We start from the raw sequence: 23,074 nt of genomic DNA, 5'->3' as shown, positions 1-23,074 counted from the left end.
TGTGAAGAGCAATCTGGGGTCAAATATACTGTAGGCTTTGGTTATATAAACTTACAGTATACACTTACTGGTTTGAGTAGCGTCTGGCTGAAGGTCTTCCAGCAGCTCTTTCTTCTTCATGATTTCATCCTGTGCCTCATTCAGCTGCACCCTGGGGGAAAAATAATCAAGAACAGCAGAAAGTTAATTTCAGATTTTGCATTTAAACAGATCGAGTGTTATTGCTGCTCTGCCAATAGGATCAATTGTAAACATGAGATATTTTTAGATGAAGACACATTCTGGTGGCACTTGATACTTCTATTACATGTTGTAAAGTATAATAGGACCACTTTAACTTTATTTTCAGCTAGAAAAAAACATATACACCATGGAATACATGGGGATTAATAAACTATCAGGAAATGTTGACTTTAGATTAAGCTATTGCATTAAAGTACAGCCAAAACATCAAAGAAAACTCATTTGATCAGATGTTTAAACTTACATATGAGCATCCAGCTTCCTCTTCAAATGTGACTGTATAAAAGCAAACAAGCAATGGAAGTTTTAAATACAAGGTCTTTCACAGAAAGGCAAACGCATAAAATCTAGATCATTTAAAGAGATGGTTTAACCAAGTCAAAATACAAATAAATCCCCACCATTAACTCAAACTCAAGTGGCTCTACATTTTTATGAATTTATTTTTGTACTCTTGAACACAAAACAAGATATTCTGGAGAAAGTTAGAAAAAGCAGCCATTGATATCCACACAAAGAAATACAATGGAAGTCAATGGTTGTTTTTTTTCCCAACATTCTTCAGTATTTCTTCATTTGCGTTCAACAAAAGACAAAAAACTAGTTGCAACAAGAAGAGGATAAGTAAAAGAATATTTATAGAAGAATTACTACATATTAATGATATTTATTACGTACTATTTGTTTTTGGGTGAACTATCCCTTTAAGACCATGGTCATGTGGCACTGAAAAAAGAAAACAGCACCACCAAGTGGCGTATATATGCACTTACATCTTCAGGTTTGGCTCCCTGTGTCTGCAAAGCTTTCTGCAGATCCTCAACCTGCTGCTGGAGTTCACTGATCCTTTCTCTGTTTAACCTTAAAGAAATAACACAACACACTCTTTTATGGGCATGTGTATATTGTGAACACATAAAATTACACCTGTTTGTGAATATGACTACTGCTATACACAATAGAAGACTTTAATAATATGAGAATCAAGTAATGCCTACATTCATAGCATACATACATAGCACACAAAATTACATGACCCTGGAAAAATCTGAAGGACAGTTTACTATCCCACGAAGAAGGATATTTGAATAGAAGTGAATCTAAACAACTGATGTGATAGGTCACATGACAAAATGACTTGTGTAGTAGGTTGGGATTTTATTCACTGTACTATATCAAACATTAAAATGTTAAACACAATTATTAACCAAATGTAATTCCTCTCTTTTAGAGGACATTGTTAAATCTATTGTTAAATATAAAGAATTTATTGAGGAGCGGTGAACTAACAAAGCATGTTTATTCATTCATTAATTTTCCTTCAGCGTAGTCCCTTTATTCATCAGGGGTCGCCACAGCGGATTTAACCGCTACCTTATCCAGCATATGTTTTACAGAGCGGATGCCCTTTCAGCTGCAACCCAGTACTGGGAAAAACATGTTTATAATATTTGTAAATGTAAAATGTATTATTTACGATTATTTTGCATTATTTGTTGACTTTTAAAGCAACTCAAACATTTATTTCTCTTAAAATTGCAACTTTAATATGGTGACAGGTTAGAATTTAATCAGATATGACTTGTTTTCTGAAAATTAAAGGACAAACCAAATATAGCACCTACTATACAGTATGCATTTTAAAAAACAAATAAATAGATGATAAGTCATAAATAAATACTTTTTTTTTAATATAAAAATGAATACATTTTAATTCATGGTTGCAAATTCAAACTGGTAGCAAACTTTTTATTAATTTTCAGAGTAACATGTATGGCATAAAATATGATGAAAACAAACAATATGCTAAATTGTAATTGAAACATTCTGCCAACCTGCAAAATCATGCAAGTAAATGCTACAAACATGTTTGCAATATTTGATTGAATTTCTCTAAATTCTCTGATGAGAAAACTAGCTAATTTTTCCAGTTATTTTATTACATATAATAAACTACAAGACTACACTGAACTACACTGTTCCAATTTACTATGACCTTTTATGTGAAGCTGCTTTGACACAATCTACATTGTATAAGCGCTATACAAATAAAGGTGATCTGAATTGAATTGAATTATTTAATTTGAGACTAGTTCTCAGATAAGGCTATATCAGGCCTACAAAAAATTTAGTTTTTTATATCTAAATAAAAAAATCCTTAGTGTTGCAATTATATAATGAAATTTAAAACTTTGTTACAAGAATACTTTGAAAATGTTCCAATGTTCAGTGCAGTGTGTTTACAGTATATCTGGTGTATTATGTGGATGTGTACCTGTTGTCAGTGTCCAGTTGGCTGCGTCCACGTCGGGCCTCCTCCAGCTGCTGCTGTAGCTCAGTAATTCGCTGTTTCTCCGTCTCCTCCTGCTGCAGACGCAACATCTTGTTCTCATGCTGCAGGCGGATGAACTTCTCTCTAAAGACACAAACATTCTTTACATGAAACGTTTTACATGCACGACAGATGTTGAAAGACCAAAAGATTTAAAACGACCAAACTAGTATTGCTATTAGGCTTCTGTGTTTGTTATAAACAGTAGTGCTACCAGCTATTTAACATGTCTTTCATTATATGTTTGGACTACCAAACATTAAATAATTTTTTCCTCAAAATTAAAGGGCACATAGTTTACCTCTTTTTTATGATTTAACATTAATATTATTATGGTTCTTCTGAGTGTGCCAGTTTAGGTTCAGTTCAAAACACAATTCAGATTTGTTTATTATAATATGTTAAAAAGTGTCATGTTGGGGTCTTGTTCACAGCTCGCTGATTTAGGGGTGTGTTGCTTCACATGTAGATTAGTTTCGGCTTCCCGCCCAACGTAACAAGGGGGCGGGGCCATGAGCTCACCCGCTCTGTGTTTGCAACAGAGACAGGCAGTCTGAGAGAAGGAGCAGGATCAGCAATCAGTCGTACATATACAACTCGGACACAGACCAAGCAGAGAGTACAAAATCATTTGTGTCTTTGTACAGTTTTACAGCCAACTGTGTGCTAGTTTCAAGTACCGAGCTTGTACACGAGACTAATAACCACGCACACTGAATTAACTTTGACTGAGGCACGGGATGCGTCCCTTGAAGCCGCGACATGGCACACCAGACACTCTCTGTGGCGCGGCAGAAACATCAAGTGTCCCGAATCGTTGCGCCGTTGTGTGTACCCTGATAGAAACCTATGTTTAGAATTCTAAAACGCATGACGCTGCGTCAGGTACAGCAGCACCTAGTTAAGATCACAGGGAGTTTCTGGGATCGCGAGAAATGCAAACGGCTGAAGTATAATGTAGACTCAATGAGAAGTACACATGTTTGTAAACCTACCTAAAGATACAACCAATAATTCCGATTAGAGCGATAATCTGGAGAATATTGATCTTGTGTTGAGCCCAATGAGCCTTGCATCTAAAAATAGAGCAAGCGTGTTGCTTTAGTGATATCGCTTCGACTCACGCTGAAAATGGCGGACGTGAATCAACAAACTGAGGATATGATGACGCGCCTGCAATTAATATTGGTGGGCAGGGGGACCGCACTCCTATGTAAAGTTGCGGTCGATCTGAGAACCGCTCCAATTGTTCCACCGTTTTTTATGTTGTTAAATTGAAAAAAAAGCTCTGGGTGTGCTTATATCACCCCAATATGACAGTCTATACACCATACATGCACATATGTCTGTCCAAACAGCTTGAAAAGTAGATTTTTTTACCATAGGTGCCCTTTAAATTAAATACGTTTAATAAATAATAATAATAATCAAAATTCAAAATCACAACGATTACTGAAGACATTGAAGCATTTTAAAATGTATTAAACTAAAAAAATGTATGCAAAACAGTGATACACATTATACATACATTATGCGTGTAGCTGTATTCATTTTTGTAAAAGTCATCAGCTAAAACAAACGGTATTTAAATAAACAAATATTGTTAAGTAATAGTAAGTGATTGTAAAAAAGTTACAGATTGTCAAAAAAAGTGTTTTTAAAATAACAACAATATTAATGATACAATTCAAAACATTCATTAACTTCATAAAATGTTCTCTCTTCTCCTTTTAATAAATAAGAATGATTTAGCTTTGAGTGACCAATTCAACATTTGTACAATCTAGACATATTTACATTCAAAGTAATTTCAATAATTTGCATCGTACCTGTACTCAATGGGCAACATCTCAGCTGCAAGGTTATCATGGCTTGGACTTCCTGTTTGATACTTTCCTGTGAAGTGTGAAAGCAGCACAGGTTTAAATTTCATACTATTCTTTATTTTAATAATTATTTTTTCGAGGTTTTCACCTTTATTGGACAGGACAGTGGAGAGTATTGACAGGAAAGCATGGGGAGCAGAGAGAGGGGAAGGATCGGATAGGCGAGAATCGAACTCGGGTCGCCGTGAGCACCAGAGTGCATGTGTCGACGCATTAACCCCTACACCACTGCCGCCAACAATTTCATATTATTCTAAACTCAATTTTTAGTTTGTGCTTACTGATCTATGAAGCAACTCAGAGAGATACTTAAAATAGCTGTTAATTCTGCACTGTTGTCTGAATAATATAAAAATAACCTTTTTAAAGCTGACTATATGCACACATATTTAATTAAATAATGTCTCATTCGCATATTGACAACTTGCAATACAAAAATGTCAGTAATTCTTTATGTAATCAGTCAACTGAGGAATTATGCTATTAAACATCAATCTTAATCATCTGCAGTGTTATGCATAATTAAAATATGCCCATGCCAAACAAACTACTCCCCTTAAGCAGTGGAAGAGTCACTATCACATTTACGAGAGTCTGTGTGCACTGATTCATGTTTGAGCAACCGCCTTCATTTAAATGCATTCAGCATACAGTGCATGCATGCAGTACCTGCCAGAAGTAGTTGGTCCTGTTGGGCCTGTGTGCATCGCAGCTCTTCATTGGTCTCTCTGAGAGTGTCCCGTTCAATGCTGATCCTCTGATGAAACAGACAAAAAAGTACTCACTATTCATTCACATTGGTTCCAAACCTTAATAAGTTTCTTTTTTTTGCTGAACACCATATAGGATATTTTAAAGAAAGCTGAAAACCTGTAACAATTGAGTTCGGTAGTAAAAAAATACTATGGAAGTCAATGGATACAGGTTTCCAGCTTTCTTCAGAATATGTTTTTGTTTTCAACAGAAGAAACTCAAACTGGTTTGAAAAAAGTAAAGAGAGAATAAATGATGACAAAATACATTTGTGGTGAACTAACCCTTTAAGTCTGTCATTTATTGTATTTAGTTGTCTGGGTATTTGCTCGTGAATGTGTGTGTCTTTGTTTACCTCTCTCTCCTTCACTATGGCGTCATATTTCTCCTGTAATTTCTTCATCTCGAAGACCAGGTTATCAGCCCTTCGTGATTCATCAGACAATTTCTTGTGAAGCTCCTGAACCTGAAGTTACAGAAACAGTACAATGTAGATCTGTTCATTTTAGGTCTGTAGTTTTGAACATCTATGCATATTCTCTTTAAACCTCCAATATAATTGGAATCACCATTTCTAAATGATAAGGGCCGGGACTGCATTTACTAGCATGTAAACACCACAGTAAAAACAGTAACATTACAACATATGCGTACAATTTGTTTATATTGTACAATAATATTATAATATAATAATTATAAATATATTGTACATATTGTACAGTTTAAAGAACAAAAAAGTCAAGTTTTCAGTATAATGTGATCCTTCTGAAATCATTTTAATATACTGACTTAATGCTAAAGAAACATTTCTTCTTATTATTGTCAATGTGGAAATCAGTTGTGCTGCTCAAAATGTCTCTGGAAACTAATACATTTTTAAGATTCCCTGATTTCTTGTTGAATATAAAGTTCAAAAGAACAGAAATTGCCTCAAAAAATACTGTAACATTACAAATGTCTATACCAGGGAAGCCCAAACTGGGGCATGCGGGCCAGAGTTGGCCCATAGTAATCTTTAATTTGGCCATCCATCCCATCTGAGAGGGATGGTTTAGAGATTGTCATTTCAAATCTAATGTAACCTTTTGTTTGTTTGTTTTACTGTTAAAACCCAACTGAAATTAAATGTTTCCATTAAATGGTGTAAATCAATAAATTAATAATAATAATAATATATTTTTTAAAAATCCACCGTATATTTAGATATGCATAAATTGAAAAAACAAAACACTTTAAATGCCCAGATGTAGGATAAAATATTGTCTAAAAAATTTACTTGTAAATGTAAAAAAATACTAAAATTTGAAAGAAATTGGCAATTAATTTTGGCAATTAATTATGCCAAAAAAAAAAAAAAAAACGTACAATTTTTTAGCCAAATTCATCTTCATCTATTTAATGACACTTCGGTTAGTGATATTCACTTTCAGCTGTGGTTATGTCTTAATTTTGCAGTATTGCATTCTTCCCTTTGCTAACATATCAATTTGAAAACTACTTTTATTACTAATAAGTGCCAAAATAAAACTTCTAGCATGTTCATACCTGTCTCTTGTATGTCTCTAACTGAGCTCTTGCAGCATTGGCCTTGCGCAGCTCCTCTTCAAGGCTGACCGTGTTGTGCATGTAAGTCATATTCTTCTCCTCTAGAGCTTTCATTTGTCGTCTGAGGTCACTTAGATCTTCCAACTTCTTTCTATACGTCTCAACAGAGGCCTCGAGCTTCACTGCCCGGTCAGAGCAGCTCCTACACAAACAGATAAATCACAAAGACTTCTCAAAACAGCCAAAAACGGATACTGACAACAACTACATATCACAATATTGTTTGAACAAGTTTACACACACACCTTAATATGTCTAACTCATCTTTAAGTGAGCGCGACTCCTCCGCCAGGCTGGTCAGTTCGTCATTACGATGCTGAAGTTCCACCAGTTGTTTCTCCAGCTCTTCACAGTGGATGCGGTAATCATCTTTAGCTGCCTCCAGTCTGGACATTACACACACACATAAAACTTTATATTGTGGGGCCGTTGAATGCTTGATTCTGCTATATGCATATTAGGGTCTTTCAGGCAACAATAAAGATCCAGTGAACGGTTGATGTGACCTTTGGTTTCATAAGGTTCATTTTACAGCATCAATAATGCAATTTAATCGAAGTATAATCTGTTAAATAGACTTCATTTAGTTGTTCAAGCAAAAAACATGATGAAAGGCTGCTTAAACAGAAGTACCGTGAGGAGTAGCAGGTGAGCACAATAAAATACTGTGGTAAAATAAATGTTCCTGTTTTAAAGACATGGCGCCAAACAATGGAATTTAATGCAGTGCTTCTGATATGATACCCACGTTATATTGTCAATCAGATACATGAGGGAGTGAAAATCATTGATTTTAAACAAACCAGATCTTAATTGTGGTGAAGTTATAATGGCATGACAGTTCACTGTAAGAGCCTGGACAGGCTAATTCAAAATTAAAAGTCCCTGTGTATAAGGTCTATTATTTTCAGGAAATTGCACAGCTAAAGTAGTTCCAGGTCGGTCTTCATCACATCTCATTTCAATATCAATATGCCCAATGATTTCACTTATTTCACAGCCTACAACTGTTAAACATCTATTCAAAACAAAAGGCTTTGGATGACATGTAAAGATTTTACACCAGTGTTGTCCGAGGACAAAAGCCTGACAAATATCTTAAAATACAATCTGAAGAGTGTTTTTAGCTGTGGTAACCCTAGTATTTACAACAGAGACATTCTACCCATGATTGCTTCATTATTTCAATGATTGTCTTCTGACATACCAGCGATGTGTTAAAAAATGCTTGCATCATTTATGCACATATGGCATGCTTTGGCATGTTAGTGACATACTAGTAAAAGCAAATGTATAGCTAACTTATTCTAGGTGTTTACAGAATGTCTTTGTTCCAATATGGCAGTCAGGTTATGTATAGCAATCCATAAGAACAGACAGTAAAAATAAATAAATGTATGTATGTATGTATGTATGTATGTATGTATCTATGTATGTATGTATGTATGTATGTATGTATGTATGTATGTATGTATGTATGTATGTGTGTATGTATGTATGTATGCATGTATCTATGTATATATCTATGTATGTATCTATGTATCTATGTATGTATCTATGTATGTATCTATGTATCTATGTATGTATGTATGTATGTATGTATGTATGTATGTATGTATGTATGTATGTATGTATCTATCTATCTATCTATGTATGTATGTATGTATGTATCTATTTATGTATGTATGTATCTATCTATGTATGTATGTATCTATCTATGTATGTATCTATGTATGTATCTATGTATGTATCTATGTATGTATCTATGTATGTATCTATCTATCTATCTATCTATCTATCTATCTATCTATCTATCTATCTATCTATCTATCTATCTATCTATCTATCTATCTATCTATCTATCTATCTATCTATCTATCTATCTATCTATCTATCTATCTATCTATCTATCTATCTATCTATCTATCTATCTATCTATCTATCTGTCTGTCTGTCAGCATTTGAAGTAAACCAAAATCAATGTTGTCCTAAAACTATTAAACACAGATTTTTGTCTTAGGACAATTTTGAAAAAGTTTTTGATCTACTTCAAATTTTGACTACTTAATATCTAAGCAAGAAATGTGTCAAAGCATGCTAGCAATGTGCCAAATCATGAAATCAACCTTAAACATCAATATGCTAGCAAATGTGCTAAAGCATGAAATCAGCATGTTAAACCAGATAAAATGTGCTAAATTTGCCATTAACATGTTAATATGCTAGCAATAAGAAACATAATAGCAACAGCCAAAGTCATGCCAAATCTCTCTTCGACCATTCCAACATGTTGAATGATTTGTGTATTGTGGCCTACAGAAAGCTAATATAGCATCTATGCAAGCAACGTGTTTAAACAATTAGCAATGTGGTAAGCAACATACTAGCAACACAGAGTATTACAAAAACATGTTAGCTATAAATCTAGCTAAACCACGCTGTAGCACGATTATTCTAAAGAATCATTCTGGAAACATGACAAATCATGCTAGCAAATGCTAAAACATGTTTGCATTGAGTTTCAGATCAACATACGACATTAAAACTGTTATAAACATTTTTATCAAGATAGCAAATATGTATTTATCAAGATAGTCATGGTAGCAAATAGCAAAACAACAACATTAAAACATTAAAATACATTAGCAATATGCTAAATTGTAGTTGAAACATTCTGGCTATCTGCTAAGTCATACAAGCAAATGCTACAAAACATGTTTGCAATGTTTGATCGACTTTCTCTAACTTCTCTGATAAAAGCTTGCAAAACTTGCAGGTATTTCTGACAAGCTCTCTGACAGGGCTGTATCAGGCCGATGATAATTGCTTATCTAGTTTCAATAATGTCACAACTGCGATTACATTCAAATGCGGGTTATCATCATGTGTGTTTTTGGGCAGTTATCTGCAGTCAGATGATGCTGTACCTGAAATTCTCCTCCTGAAGCTGCTCCAATTGGAACTGTAACTGGCTGTGCTTCCGGCCTGATGGAGTACTGGGGTCATCGAAAGTATCAAGCTGACTTGATCGATCGGTCAAGAGGTCATTTTCCGCCAGGAGGCTGTTCCTTTCCTCCTGCAGCACTGTCACCTGAACAAGAGGGAAAAGGTCAAACACAGAGCATTCTGGGATATGTGATGTTTACTGTGTCAAGGCATGAATACATAAAATAGGATTATAGGATATGGATTGCTGGGCGTCACAGTGGCGAAGAGGGTAGCACAATCGCTTCACAGCAAGAGGGTCGCTGGTTCGAGCCCTGGCTGGACCAGTTGGCATTTCTGTGTGGAGTTTGCATGTTCTCCCCGTATTCCCCGTATACTTCCCCCACAGTCCAAAGACATGCGCTTTGGTGAAGTGAATAAGCTAAACTGGCCATAGTGTATGTGTGTGAATGAGTGTGTATGGATGTTTCTCAGTGTTGGGTCGAGGTTGGAAGGGCATCCGCTGTGTAAAACATAAGCTGGATTAGTTGGCGGTTCATTCCACTGTGGCGACCCCTGATTAAAAGGGACTAAGCCAAAAGGAAAATGATTGAATGAAAGTATTAAAATAGCTGATTTCTATTTGAATATATTTTCTTAAAAATTCATTTATTCCCATGATGACAATACTGAATTTCAGCAGCCACTATTGTTTACAATCACATGACTCGAGAAATTATTGTAATATACGGATTTGGTGCTAAACAAACATAAAGCAAATAAAACTAAGAAAATTATTTTACTTTCTACATATTTATTGTGCATTTTGATTAATTAAATGCATTCATGCTTAATAGAAGTATTACTTTCCTTAAAAAACAACAAACAAATAAAAAACTTTTTGAATGGTAGTGAATATAGAGAGAATGATGTAAGAATTGTTATTTATTTGAATTAAAATATATGTATTTAGTTATTTATGTGAATTAAAATATGTCTCTTTTTTCTATAACTTATTACTGGATGAGGTTAATTCAAACACTGACAAAATTAGGAAAGAGTGGGAAAAAGAGCTAAATACAGTAATATCAGATGAGTCATGGGAAGATTATCTTTCCAAAATTCATGATTGCTCGATCAACACGAGACACAGACTGATTCAATTTAAAGTCGTCCACAGACTGCACTATTCTAAAGTAAACGGAGACACCTCAGAAATAGGAGATAAATATATATCACAGGCAGTATCTTTGTGTATGATATTAGCAAAGAAAATAATCTTACAAAATTGGAAGTCAGATTATGTGCCTGTTTTCGAAATTTGGGTTAGAAGCTTAAGTTTCGTGTTGCCCATGGAGGAAATGCGATATGGGATGACAAACAAACTAAACACATTTTTAAAAATCTGGAGCCCAATTATGTTCTACATTAGTAATGCTAACTTTTAACTCTTTATAAGTGAGATTGGTCTGGAGTAAGTCGAATTGTGAAGCCTATGCATTTCTCTGTAAATTATTTTTGTTTCATATTTAACTCTATTTATTTCCTTAAGCTTTCTGGATGATGTTGTATTATGTTGTGTCTGACTATCTGTGTATTTTGAAATGGCCTTTGTAACCCCCCCTTATTTTATTTTATTTATTTATTTATTTATTTATTTATTTTTTATGTTGTTTTTTGTTCTGTTTATGTTGTTGATTATTCTTATGCTAAAAACAATAAAAAGATTATTATAAAAAAAAAATTATGTGAATTAAAATAGATTGCAACTAGTTTAGCATTATTTATGGTGCTTTATGGTGCTGACCTGAAAAAAGAGAACAGCTACAGTAACCTAAATTAACACACAGTATAATATATTATTCATTTATTTTCTTTTCGGCTTAGTCTCTTTATTAATTAGAGGTCACCACAGTGGAATGAACTGCATATAATTATATTAAATAAACTCAAAATAAATAGTTTCACGTTTAGCTTACAAAATGTTTATAGCATTTCACTGGTTGAAATGAATCCACTGTTAACGTTAAGCATGTAAAAATTTATTTTTTCTTGTTTTAGTGTGTGTCAATATAAAAACACCCAATAATTCCATCACCACTCATTCCATGAGCTCTTTTTGCCACACGGACTCAAAAAAACACCCCAGATTAGACCAGTTCTTTTTTCTAGTGGTTAGATTGGTTAGTTGCAGCGCAAAGTTTTAGTTTAAGTTAAAGTTAAAGCTAGATGCCATGCATTTGTTTAGACTTACCTCACATCGGTCATGGATACTTTTACAACTCAATCTGTCAAGAATCAGCAACACATGAATTTCTATCCCATGTATGGGCGTAGACAAATTGACATGTAAAAATGTTTACTGCCACAAATGCCAAAATATAAAATATACTTAAACATTCAATGGAAATACTGTACATTACAGATTACTTAAACTCTTTGTAAAACCTAAAAACAAACCAGCCTTTGAACACACACACGCACGCACGCACGCACGCACACACACACACACACACACACAGGCAAAATCTGTTCATCCATGAAGGTGAACAAACAGAACAGCAGAAATCCAAAATGCTGCTCACTGAGCCCAAACATACAATGTTCTGCAAACAGAGACACTAAACCTCCTGCTGTCTCTGGATATTTCATTTTCTAAGGAGACAGATATTAAATTAGCACATGAATAGTTCAATCCTGTTTCTGTATATAAGTATGAGCTATTTTGGATTCAGTGCTATTGAAAGCTGCAATGAAAGTATTAATACTGTCTGAAAAAACTGTGATTGTTTTATAACTGACATGTTACTGAGTTGAACTGAATCCACCTTAAATCTGAAATGACATGAATAATGACACCATATACTTCTGTTTGTAACTGAAAGTGAGGTCATTTCATAACTGATGGATTTTGCTATATTTTTACTGTACATTTTTTAGATTATTATTGAAAAGCTGCTTTGAAACAATCTGTAATGTGCCATTTAGTCATTTTCTGTATTATGTTTCTATATTCTATATGCTGCACTGGGCTAAATCTGAAACTATCGTGTTGGAAATTAATTAACATCACAAAATTATGTCCCCCAGATTTGGTCCGAATGTGTGCACACTTTGCACATTTTACTTGCTTTATATAGTTAAGCTGCTTTATAATAGTTGCAGCACATTTGAAATTCTCAAAAATGTGACACAATCTAGAAACAAAGAAATATGTAAACATAACTCAACATCCATATCATATTTTGGCTTTTATCTCACCTGCATGTCGAGCTCCTGACAGCGCTGTGCTAACTCCTCTTTCTCTGCCATGACTTCAGTCAGATCCTCCAAGGCTTTCTTTAACTATGAAAAAAAATGCTGACTATTAAAATACTATATTTATGGACAATATCAAGCTGATGATGTAATATGTCTGCATTTCATACTTGCTGATCAGTGTCTCCAGTAGGTTCTGCTCCTAACTGAGTCACAGACTCCTTGCTCATAAGCTAGAATTAATACAGACACATTAGAATTGATTTTCATTCTATATGAAAGACAACATATGACCACAAAAAATATGGAATTTTCTCTGACCTCCTGAATGGCAGTCATCACCACATGCTGTACAGATTCCTCCAAGGTCATAATTATCTGGATATATTCTGTACAAACAAATATTGCAGTGTTTAAGTGAATACATACAGAATAAAATGATGACATATTATATTAAAAAGTAAAAGAATAACAGCTTTGAAAATCTCAAGTGGTTGAGAGTAAATTCTGGCTAAATTTACCTTGTTTCCTGTCGCATTTGACTGCACAGCCGAGGATGAGCTGCAGGAGGCGTCCCAACTCAACCTGATCTGACTGCTCTACTACCCGCAACAGATCAGGCAGAGGGAAATCTGACATCTGCTGAGCCAAAACCTGAACACATGGTCATCATAATACATGCAGCGTTTCATTAAGCAAACCAGCATCTTAAAAAACAAACTCACAATAATAGAAAAACACAGTCTGCTTAAACCAATCCCACACAAATATTATATGTTTTCTTGTTTTTATTGTTCACATCAGGCAATGCTTCTTGAGGACAGCAAAGTCAAAACTGGTGTGTATTTTTTATAGGACAGGGCAGCATTAACCAACACATACAATGTAATCACATTGACAGGACAGTTTGGCTGACTCCTGACTCCAATTAGCTGTTGGAGGAGTCATTAGCCTAGGAGTTCACATACTTTTCCTACCCTGCAGTCACCCTGTGAATGTTTACATGTTGTGTTCAATTAAAACATGAAAACATATAATGTTTGTGTGGTATTAGTTAAAGCAGTCTGTGTTTTTCTATTGTTGAGACTTAGATGAAGACAAGGGCTCACATACTTTTCCTTGCAACTGTTTATACATGTCTAATGAATTACAACATTACTGACAAAGTAAAATACTTAAAATACTTAATTTAACCTGCAATGCGCAGGCCGTAAATAAATGGTTAAATAATCCACATGATCTTAAACTATATATACTCTATAACCCACAAGTACATGTAACAAATATTTATTACGCGACTCATTGGAATACTTGATTGGTCAATCATGACATCCCAAGACATGTTTTTCCCTGATAACAACCGGTTAAACAAATAACAGTAAAATAAAACAGGTTGGCACCAACTTGCAACTGAATAAGTAACGGTGTAGATTTATCAAAAATAAACAAATTATTTTGTCCAGTAAATAACTTCAATTTTATTTTGAGAACTGCCCTAAGTGGGATTGTTACAGCAAACATTCAGGTCATGTTAGCATTTTCTTCTGTATGCAATTTCAATTTGAAAGGAGTATTTATTTTATTTAGCAAATTGGATGCGGAGCAGTGACTGATACTGATTAGGTGAAGTCATATTTTGCTTCTGTTCAAAATAAAATGCAAATATTAAAAGAGTACAATCAACTCCAGCTCACACAGTTTAATTAAACTGTCTAACGATTACAATTCATGTGACTTTGAGCATGTGTGAATCTATACTATAATTTTAGTGAGTTAAAGTTTAACTGATGCCATTCTGCATCTTAAAAGGTTACATTTATATAACCACTTCAATAAACCAAACCTTCAGCAAGTCGTTTACCTCATTATAATAGTCAACAATCATCTGCAGGATCTTTTTGAGGTTGTTCATCTGTAAAAACAGAGAGAAACAAAGACGTTAGCTTTGACCAACACATTATACTTGGGAATGCTCTCAAAATTAGATTGAAGCACCAAGGCAAAAAAAAATAAATCTACCTTGAGTCTCACATTATCTCCAACATCCTCTTTAATGCGGGTCAGCCAGCTCTCACTGAACCACGAAGGATCTCTGTAATTGAAATATATTGATCAGAGCAGTTCAGTTTTAGCTAATTCACTTGCTTTCATTCAGATCAGCCCTTTGAATCGTAGTAAAATGTAAAGAGAATTATGTCAAACTCTAGGACTCTCCAGACAAATTTCACTACACATGAGAGTTTTTGAGTTTAATGCCATATCAGCTTCTTTGTGCTTATTTTGTGGAGCTTATTTTGTGGCAAAAATAGATACAATTTACAAACATTTTATAGATTCTGTTATGTGTAAAAATAAAATGACATCATCAGCAATAAATAATGCATAAAACAAGATAAAAAGGTAACACTTTTCTTAAAGGGGTGTTCATAATACTGTCATTAAACCTTTATAATCATGCCATGATATGCCATGAATGTGAATGAGATTTTATGCATGCTTATAACAACTGTAATTAAGTCAAATTTTGTCATTCGCTCAGTTATTGTATTTTAAATGTAAAAATGACATTGTTATGACAGCTTGACATAAACAAATACCATAAACAACCTGTTTTTGTCTTTGTCAAGACTTGACTTGAGATATCTAGACAAGAAAATTTGTCATAAATCTGTCATAAACATGATGGTCATTAGCGCAGAAAAAAACTGACATTGCGATATTTCTTTTCTCTGCTATATACATTGAAATATAAAAACAATTTTACCAGATACCTTAAATAGTTTCATTAGGAAAGTCATTCAATTAGAATGACTGAGATGATTTTGTAGAATGAAACATAAATATATTTTACATTATTTATTATATGCATGTAATAAACAATCTACAGTCATAAATAAACACAATGGAGCAAAATATTAAAGTGAAATTAGCAGTGCTTTATGGTTTTCTGGGGAGAGACTCGCAGTATTTAACCATAGAAAGTAAATCATAAAATGTAATATAACACTGCATAATTTTCATCATATAAATAATTCAATAAAATTAAGCATTATTAAAATGTGTTAAACCCTTTTAAAATGCTAACACAGTCACAGGCCTTAAAACACTCTATTATGGTTAAATTCTGCAGTGTCTCCTCATGTGTTTTGACCTGTGGTCAACTATAATCCCAACTTAACATTGCATACTGTATCTTGTGATGTGGCTATTGCGGATGCACACATTGCGATATCGATGCTGAAACGATACATTGTGCAGCCCTAATTGTCATGAAGCCATTATAAATATATCCTAATTAATCCTTATTAATAATATCCTTAATATTTGTTTTGACTTCAACGACAGAGATGCAAGATGAACTTGTCTATCAAATGTCATTAAATATTAATGATGATCTTAAAACATATTTGACAGAGTAATAACACTTTTAATGAGATATTTTAATGACAAATACAGTTTGATGCACTGAAAACGCGAGCAGAAAAATATTCCTGACACAATTATAATGCCTCATGACAATATGACAGATTTATGTTGTCTTGGAAACGTCAAGTTGAAATTACAAAGATAAAGACCACTTGTAATGTATTTGTTTATGTCCAGTTGCCATAACAAACAGTTAGGTTGCTATTGCAATATTGACATTTTGGAGCAACCTCTCCGAAGTAGATTTTCATGAGCAAGTTTAGTGTGTCCAAGAGAGCACAGTGGTTTCCCAAAGTGGGGGTGGTAGGACAATGAGGACAAAATCTAATTCCTTTCATTAAACTATTAGAATGACCATATTTTATCCATAACCTACTGAATAACAAAATAGTAGTTTATATTAACATTGTTAACATGTTAATAATAAACATTAAAAAAACATCAAAATTAAAAGCCATCAGCCTTTCGATTTTTTTTAACTCCTGGGGTGATTACATTATATTAAAGACACAGCAATAGCGTCAGACATAGCACATTGGTTTTATGGCATCAGGTAAAACTTTCTGACACTTTCTGATGGTCTCAGAGTGGTGTTCTCCAAAATTAAATGACAAATAGACTTGGGCCTTTTGGTAAGCGTGCACTGTTTTGTGCAAGGTTTATATATTTATAACCACCTGGGGGTCACGATTCACTGTTATTTTGGGGTTCGCAGGCTGAAAATTTTGGTAACTTTTACAATAGAGCCACTACACATAAACAACAAAAAACTAAAGATATACAGATAAAAACCAGTTTCAGGTAATATGACCCCGAGGACGAGCAACAACCCAATGCAAGCCATGAAATATTTAGACACTGACAGGCTGAGATATAAATCAGTAATGCTGACCTGGATAAAACAAATGAGATTAAGCAGAACAAGAAGAGAATAGAAAGGTGGGAGAGGCTGAGATCTGTAAAACCGGTACATTTGATCACTTAGGCAGACTTGTACAAATCAGACTTGTACAAATCAGATATCAGACTTGTACAAATCAGATACAAAAGCTAGTCTGCAAGCAGGGGCGTAGTAACCGGGGGGGATCTGTCCCCCTCACTTTTAGAGACAGACCATTTAGAAACAGGTGAATAATAATTATATGAACGTATGATCTCATACAGCCGTCCCCCTACTTTTAAAATGTCTGCTACCACCCTGTCTGCAAGTGAATAAATGTGACACACTCACATCTGATGCAAAGCCTGAGACATGGCTGCTCCTGAGGTCAGATCCTCCACAGTCTTACAGGGCGCTGCGGTTTTGAATGTCTGCAGCTGAAGAAAGAAATGAAACATAGGAACAGTAGATAGAATTACAATAAAACAAGGATTGATTACAGTCAGCAATCGTGCCTAATTAGATTGTTTTTTGAGCATTGTTATCAGCAAAACTCTAAATATAAATAATTTTATTGACGTAACAACCCCATCTACTGACAATTAGTCACTCTTTTTCTTGCTCTATTTGCTGCGTGAGTGTCTATACCAGGGGTGTCCAAACTCGCTCCTAGAGGGCCGATGTCCTGCATATTTTAGTTCCAACCCCAATTAAACACACCTGAACCAGCTAATCAAGCTTTTTCTAGGTATACTAGAAACTTCCAGGCAGGTGTGTTGGAGGAAGTTGGAGCTAAACTATGCAGGGTACCGGCCCTCCAGGGCCGAGTTTGGACACCCGTGGTCTATACAATCTCATTAGCATGTTTTGAGCAATCTGCTCACAGTTCCGGGGCAGGCCTTTATCTTTATGTTTTTATAGAAATCACACAATAGTGATGTTGATTGACATAGATTTTTCGAAAATGATAATTAAAGGAAATGATTGTTTTTAAGTGCAGATAGATACCCTGGCTTGTTAAGGCATGTCATGAATAAATACATATGACATAAAAATCACCAGAGGTGAGTCTTGGCCTTAATGAGTCATTCAACAATTAATTCAAGCGATTTATTCGAAAAGGCTGATTTATTTTATTTTCATATTTTATTTCCACATCTGGTTTAATTGATTATCAGTGCTTCGTGACCTCTCAATCCCCTATTTTAGAAAGGATGTGAATGAGGCAGAACGAAAGTATAGGCCATTTAATATAAATATTTAATATTTTATGTATTAAAAGTGTTTTTTTACATCAATAAACTTTGAAAGCATACAGAAGCCGCACTAAAAAGGAATACTACGGTGTAAACATTAACAAAAAGCTCCATCACAATGTTAATGATTATGTCACATTTACCAGAAGATCTTTGAACAGCATTGCATTTTTAAACCCTAGTCTGTTTTAGTCTAATCTTGGCCAGGGCGCTCTTGTAAATGTGCTTTTCCTAGTAAAATAAGGGTTATAATAATATACCCCCCCCCCCAAACCCCTGGTCATTACATTTATAATACTTGACACAAAACACATAAACTGATCAAATATGAGTGAGAAGGTCTGACTAAAGCATAAATCCTAGCTCACTATGCATTTAAAGAGATCAGTTCACTTAAAAATAAAAATTCGGTCACCATTTAAACACCCTTTAATTAATCCAAATCTTTTTGATTTTCTTTCAGCTACTGAGTATAAAAGAAGATGTTTTAAAGAAAGCTAGAAACCGGCAGCCATTGACTCGCATATTTTTCCCTCTAATATGGAACTCAGTGCATGGTTACAGGTTTTCAGCTTTCTTCAAACTATTTAGTGTTCAACAGAATAAAGAAACTCATAAAGGATTCAAACCACTTGATGGTGAGTAAATGTACATTTTTGGGTAATCTTTTCCTTAAAAGCGCCATTCATTCAGGTAAAACAATTATAAGCAGGAATCTGTCATTAATTCCAGCAAAATTAATAACAAAATTGCCTCACGGAGACACTAGCATGACTGAGAGCATGAATCAGGCGTGATAACAGTGTTTTGCATCTTTCAAGTCTTTCCGAGTACTATACAGAAGGGGGCCTGATGCAAGCGCGATGTAAACACAGCCCTGGACCAGAGCCAAGTGCAGACAATCGCGTGCACGCGCCGTGTGCGATCACACACCGCAGTCAAAAATCAAGGCGACATCATATTAAACCGAGACTGGGGATATCTGATTGCATAAGTAACATTCCACAAATACTCCAGCTAACCTGATTAGACGTCTAAATCGGATGAGGGAGTTGGCTGTGAGTGTTCGTGTTGTTTACATGTCTAACCGCATTCCGAGGCTCGTTTGTGCTCCTCATTTTTGTATACATATATTATCGGTGTCACGTGCAGTACGGGTGATGCAAGGAGAAACGAGAGCATTAGTTAATGTTAATGATGCACCGCAACCCGCGTTTGGCTTACGTGAACGAGCGCACACATAAACGCCTTATTTCCGGTATTTTTTACACCATGATGCCAAAAGGAAACGACTACCTGCGACAGGTAACGCTAACGTCCTGGAGGTGATACAAGAAAATAAATGAACAATTCCTGGTTTTGTTGACCTTTAGAGAAGCCAGCGTCTTACCCAAATAATCAGGCTTTCGCACAGCACCGTTTTCTTTAAATCCATCTCTACTCAGTGTGTCGGGCAAATATCTCCGTCCACCTGTCAACAACGCGCTTCCTCTTCCCACCTGCGAGTGTATTTGCCTAGCGCTGCGTTCGCGTCTATTGATTCTACGCACTAACTGATGCGTAAACTCTTCGTGAATCGACGCCGCTGATAAGGATTGGGGGATTGATGGGATCAAGAGCGCAACGGCAAGAAATAAAACACCAATGGTGTCTTGAGTTCAGGACACCGGTCAGCCAATCAGAGCAGAGAGCTGAACACACTGGCACAGCAGCACTGAATGCGACTCGCTTATTTGCTGCAATCGCTTGGTTTTACAGTCTATGGTTTCCCACACTGTGGTAAATGAATATAGGCAATATAAAAGACCGTGTTTTATAAAACTCTACACATTACATCAAAAGGCGGTCAGTAATTTGGTTGTTGTTGCTGGTCATCCTGCTAATGGTCAGCTTTCAGCATAATGATCATTCTGGAGCAGGTAAGAAGCCATATAAAATGGAGGGAGAACACCAGAACAGCATTGTAACATTTAATTTGCGTTAAAATATATTAATTCATTCATTTTTTTCGGCTCAGTCCCTTTATGCATCAGGGGTTGCCACAGCAGAATGAACCACCAACTTATCCAGCATATGTTTTACACAGCGGATGCTCTTTTAGCTGCAACCCTGTACTGGGAAACACCTATACACTCTCACATTCACACACATACACTACGGCCAATTTAGCTTATTCAATTCACCTATAGTACATGTCTTTGGACTGTGGGAAAGCCACGCGAACATAAGGAGCACATGTAAACTCCACACAGAAATGCCAACCGACCCGATGCTCGAACCAGCGACCTTCTTGCTGTGAGGCGACAGTGCTAACCACTGAGCCATTGTGCCTAAATATATTATGTAAAACAATATAATTTTTCATTATAGTTTTAAATGATTATTTAGGTTAAATTTGGCTCTTTTAACTCGCATTACAAAATGTTATATTCGTTTTAGCCTTGTAAATATCATGAAATATATTTTTTGCAATGTTTATTTAGGTAAATCTGACAAAGTGGTGTATTTTTGTAAGCACACAATTTTTAAGTAATGAACAAATAAATCAATGCATGAATCAGAATGTAATGATTTTATATTTTAAATAACCATGTAAAACATCATATATTTTTTTGTCTGTGCTTGTTTAGTTGCCTAATTGGACAACATTTGATGTTTTTCTTAACATAAATAATAAAAAATAAATAAATAAAATAATTATAATAAAAACCTCAGCAGCCTAATGTTTGCAAATCAAGTATTACAGCATTATAAATATTTTAACAGTGCTTATGTAACTATATTTTTTTGTAACACACATCATGCTAATGGTAAACAATAAAATTTTTCAATATAGTTTTAAATAGGCCAACTTAGGTCCTTTTGACACACATTATAAAAAAGGTTATAGTCATTAAGTCCATTTGTAGGCCTATATGTCATTCATTCTATTTTTTGCATTGTTTATTTAGGTAAATCAGATTTTTGTAAGCACACCAAATTGTTGAATTAAATAAAATTAGTAAAAAATTTATGAACAAATAAATAAATACATTAACCTGAATTTAACAATTTGACATTTTAATTAACCATGTAAAGCATTACGATTTTTCAGTGCTTGTTTACTTTACATTAAACCTTTTCTTTTCATGGCAAAAAATAAATAAAAAATCGAAATAATAATATTTAAAAAGTATTAAAGCATTAGCCTATGTATTTTTTTCAGTGTTTATTTAAGGTATCTGTCTATATTGTTTTGTAACACACACCATGACAAACAATAAACCTTGATTTAATATTTGTAATGTTTAATTAAACCATAAATGTCAAACATTACAATTGTTCAGGGTTTATTGTTGTAAATCTAATAAATTTGAGTAATCTGTCTATAATCCTCCTCTTGTAACTACAAACTATTTTTTGCTGCTACAACATTAATCATGCAGCTACATAAAGATTTATAATATAATATAATATAATATTAATATAATATAATATAATATAATATGGCAATGCAGTGGCGCAGTAGGTAGTGCTGTTGCTTCACAGCAAGAAGGTCGCTGGTTTGAGCCTCGGCTGGGTCAGTTGGCATTTCTGTGTGAAGTTTGCATGTTCTCACTGCGTTCGCGTGGGTTTCCTCCGGGTGCTCTGGTTTTCCTCACAGTCCAAAGACATGTGCTATACTGTAATTGGGTAAGCTAAATTGTTCATAGTGTATGAGTGTAAATGAGAGTTTATGGATGTTTCCCAGTGTTAGGATGCAGCTGGAAGGACATCTGCCGTGTAAAAATTATGCTGAATAAGTTGGCAGTTCATTTCGCTGTGTGACCCCTGATTAATAAAGCGACTAAGCCGAAGCAAAATGAATTATATTATATTATATTATATTATATTATAATTTATTATATTATATTCATTTGTAAGTCGCTATAGATAAAAGTGTCTGCTAAATGAATAAATGTAAATGTTAAACAATATAGCATTATAAGGAAGAGATTAGATCCTTCATGATGATTTACACAGATTTGTGTTTTCTGTTGTTAAACATTAAACATTGACGTCTCTCAAACCCTTTATTATCTTTTTGTAATAAAAACAGGAGATAAGATTGTGTTGTGAAGTCACATGCGTTTACCTAGTATGGGATGAACATATGTGGGATTACTTCATAAAATATCACACATTAGTGCCTTTATTCCAAATACTGTATTTTCATAATTCAACATGCATTACATTTCAACTTTTTCCTAACTGATTCCTAGATTCATTCCAGCAGAAATGCCAAAAATCTGGCCACATTAAAACAACTCACTTCAACTCGCTTCAACTCAGAAATAAGACAGCTTCATTCCTGTTAGACATGATATATATGGGACAGCCTTTTAAGGTGGTAGTTGTAATGCTTGAATGACATGACACTGGACTTTAAACCACGACAGCCTTCAGTTTCTGATCTGGGCTTTCAACCCACCCCTATATGCCTTCAGCTGTTGCTATTTTCAGCCACTGTGACCTTGCGGTTTAGGCAAAA

The 23,074-nt window shown here is 34.6% G+C and overlaps 1 protein-coding gene across 1 annotated transcript in view; it reads right to left on the bottom strand.

Moving 5' to 3' along the window:
- hook1 (hook microtubule-tethering protein 1) overlaps positions 1-20,101 on the bottom strand; it is a 29,026-nt gene extending 8,925 nt beyond the window's left edge. Inside the window, exons 1-18 of the mRNA XM_056481209.1 lie at positions 19,955-20,101; positions 17,660-17,745; positions 15,022-15,094; positions 14,864-14,914; positions 13,524-13,656; positions 13,324-13,391; positions 13,173-13,235; positions 13,006-13,089; positions 9,747-9,910; positions 7,065-7,205; positions 6,760-6,961; positions 5,570-5,680; positions 5,131-5,218; positions 4,405-4,471; positions 2,519-2,659; positions 1,017-1,104; positions 488-519; positions 69-151 (exon numbers count right to left, since the gene is read on the bottom strand). Of these exons, the coding sequence (XP_056337184.1) occupies positions 69-151; positions 488-519; positions 1,017-1,104; positions 2,519-2,659; positions 4,405-4,471; positions 5,131-5,218; positions 5,570-5,680; positions 6,760-6,961; positions 7,065-7,205; positions 9,747-9,910; positions 13,006-13,089; positions 13,173-13,235; positions 13,324-13,391; positions 13,524-13,656; positions 14,864-14,914; positions 15,022-15,094; positions 17,660-17,745; positions 19,955-19,999 (1,720 nt within the window). The 5' untranslated portion in view covers positions 20,000-20,101. The remainder of the gene's footprint in view (positions 1-68; positions 152-487; positions 520-1,016; positions 1,105-2,518; positions 2,660-4,404; positions 4,472-5,130; positions 5,219-5,569; positions 5,681-6,759; positions 6,962-7,064; positions 7,206-9,746; positions 9,911-13,005; positions 13,090-13,172; positions 13,236-13,323; positions 13,392-13,523; positions 13,657-14,863; positions 14,915-15,021; positions 15,095-17,659; positions 17,746-19,954) is intronic.
- Between the last annotated feature and the right edge of the window lie 2,973 nt (positions 20,102-23,074).

The sequence above is a fragment of the Danio aesculapii genome, chromosome 20, assembly GCF_903798145.1.
Source record: "Danio aesculapii chromosome 20, fDanAes4.1, whole genome shotgun sequence".
NCBI classification, from domain to species: Eukaryota; Metazoa; Chordata; class Actinopteri; order Cypriniformes; family Danionidae; genus Danio; species Danio aesculapii.
Note: the sequence above shows the minus strand (reverse complement) of the source record. Positions and strands in the feature narration are given on the sequence as shown.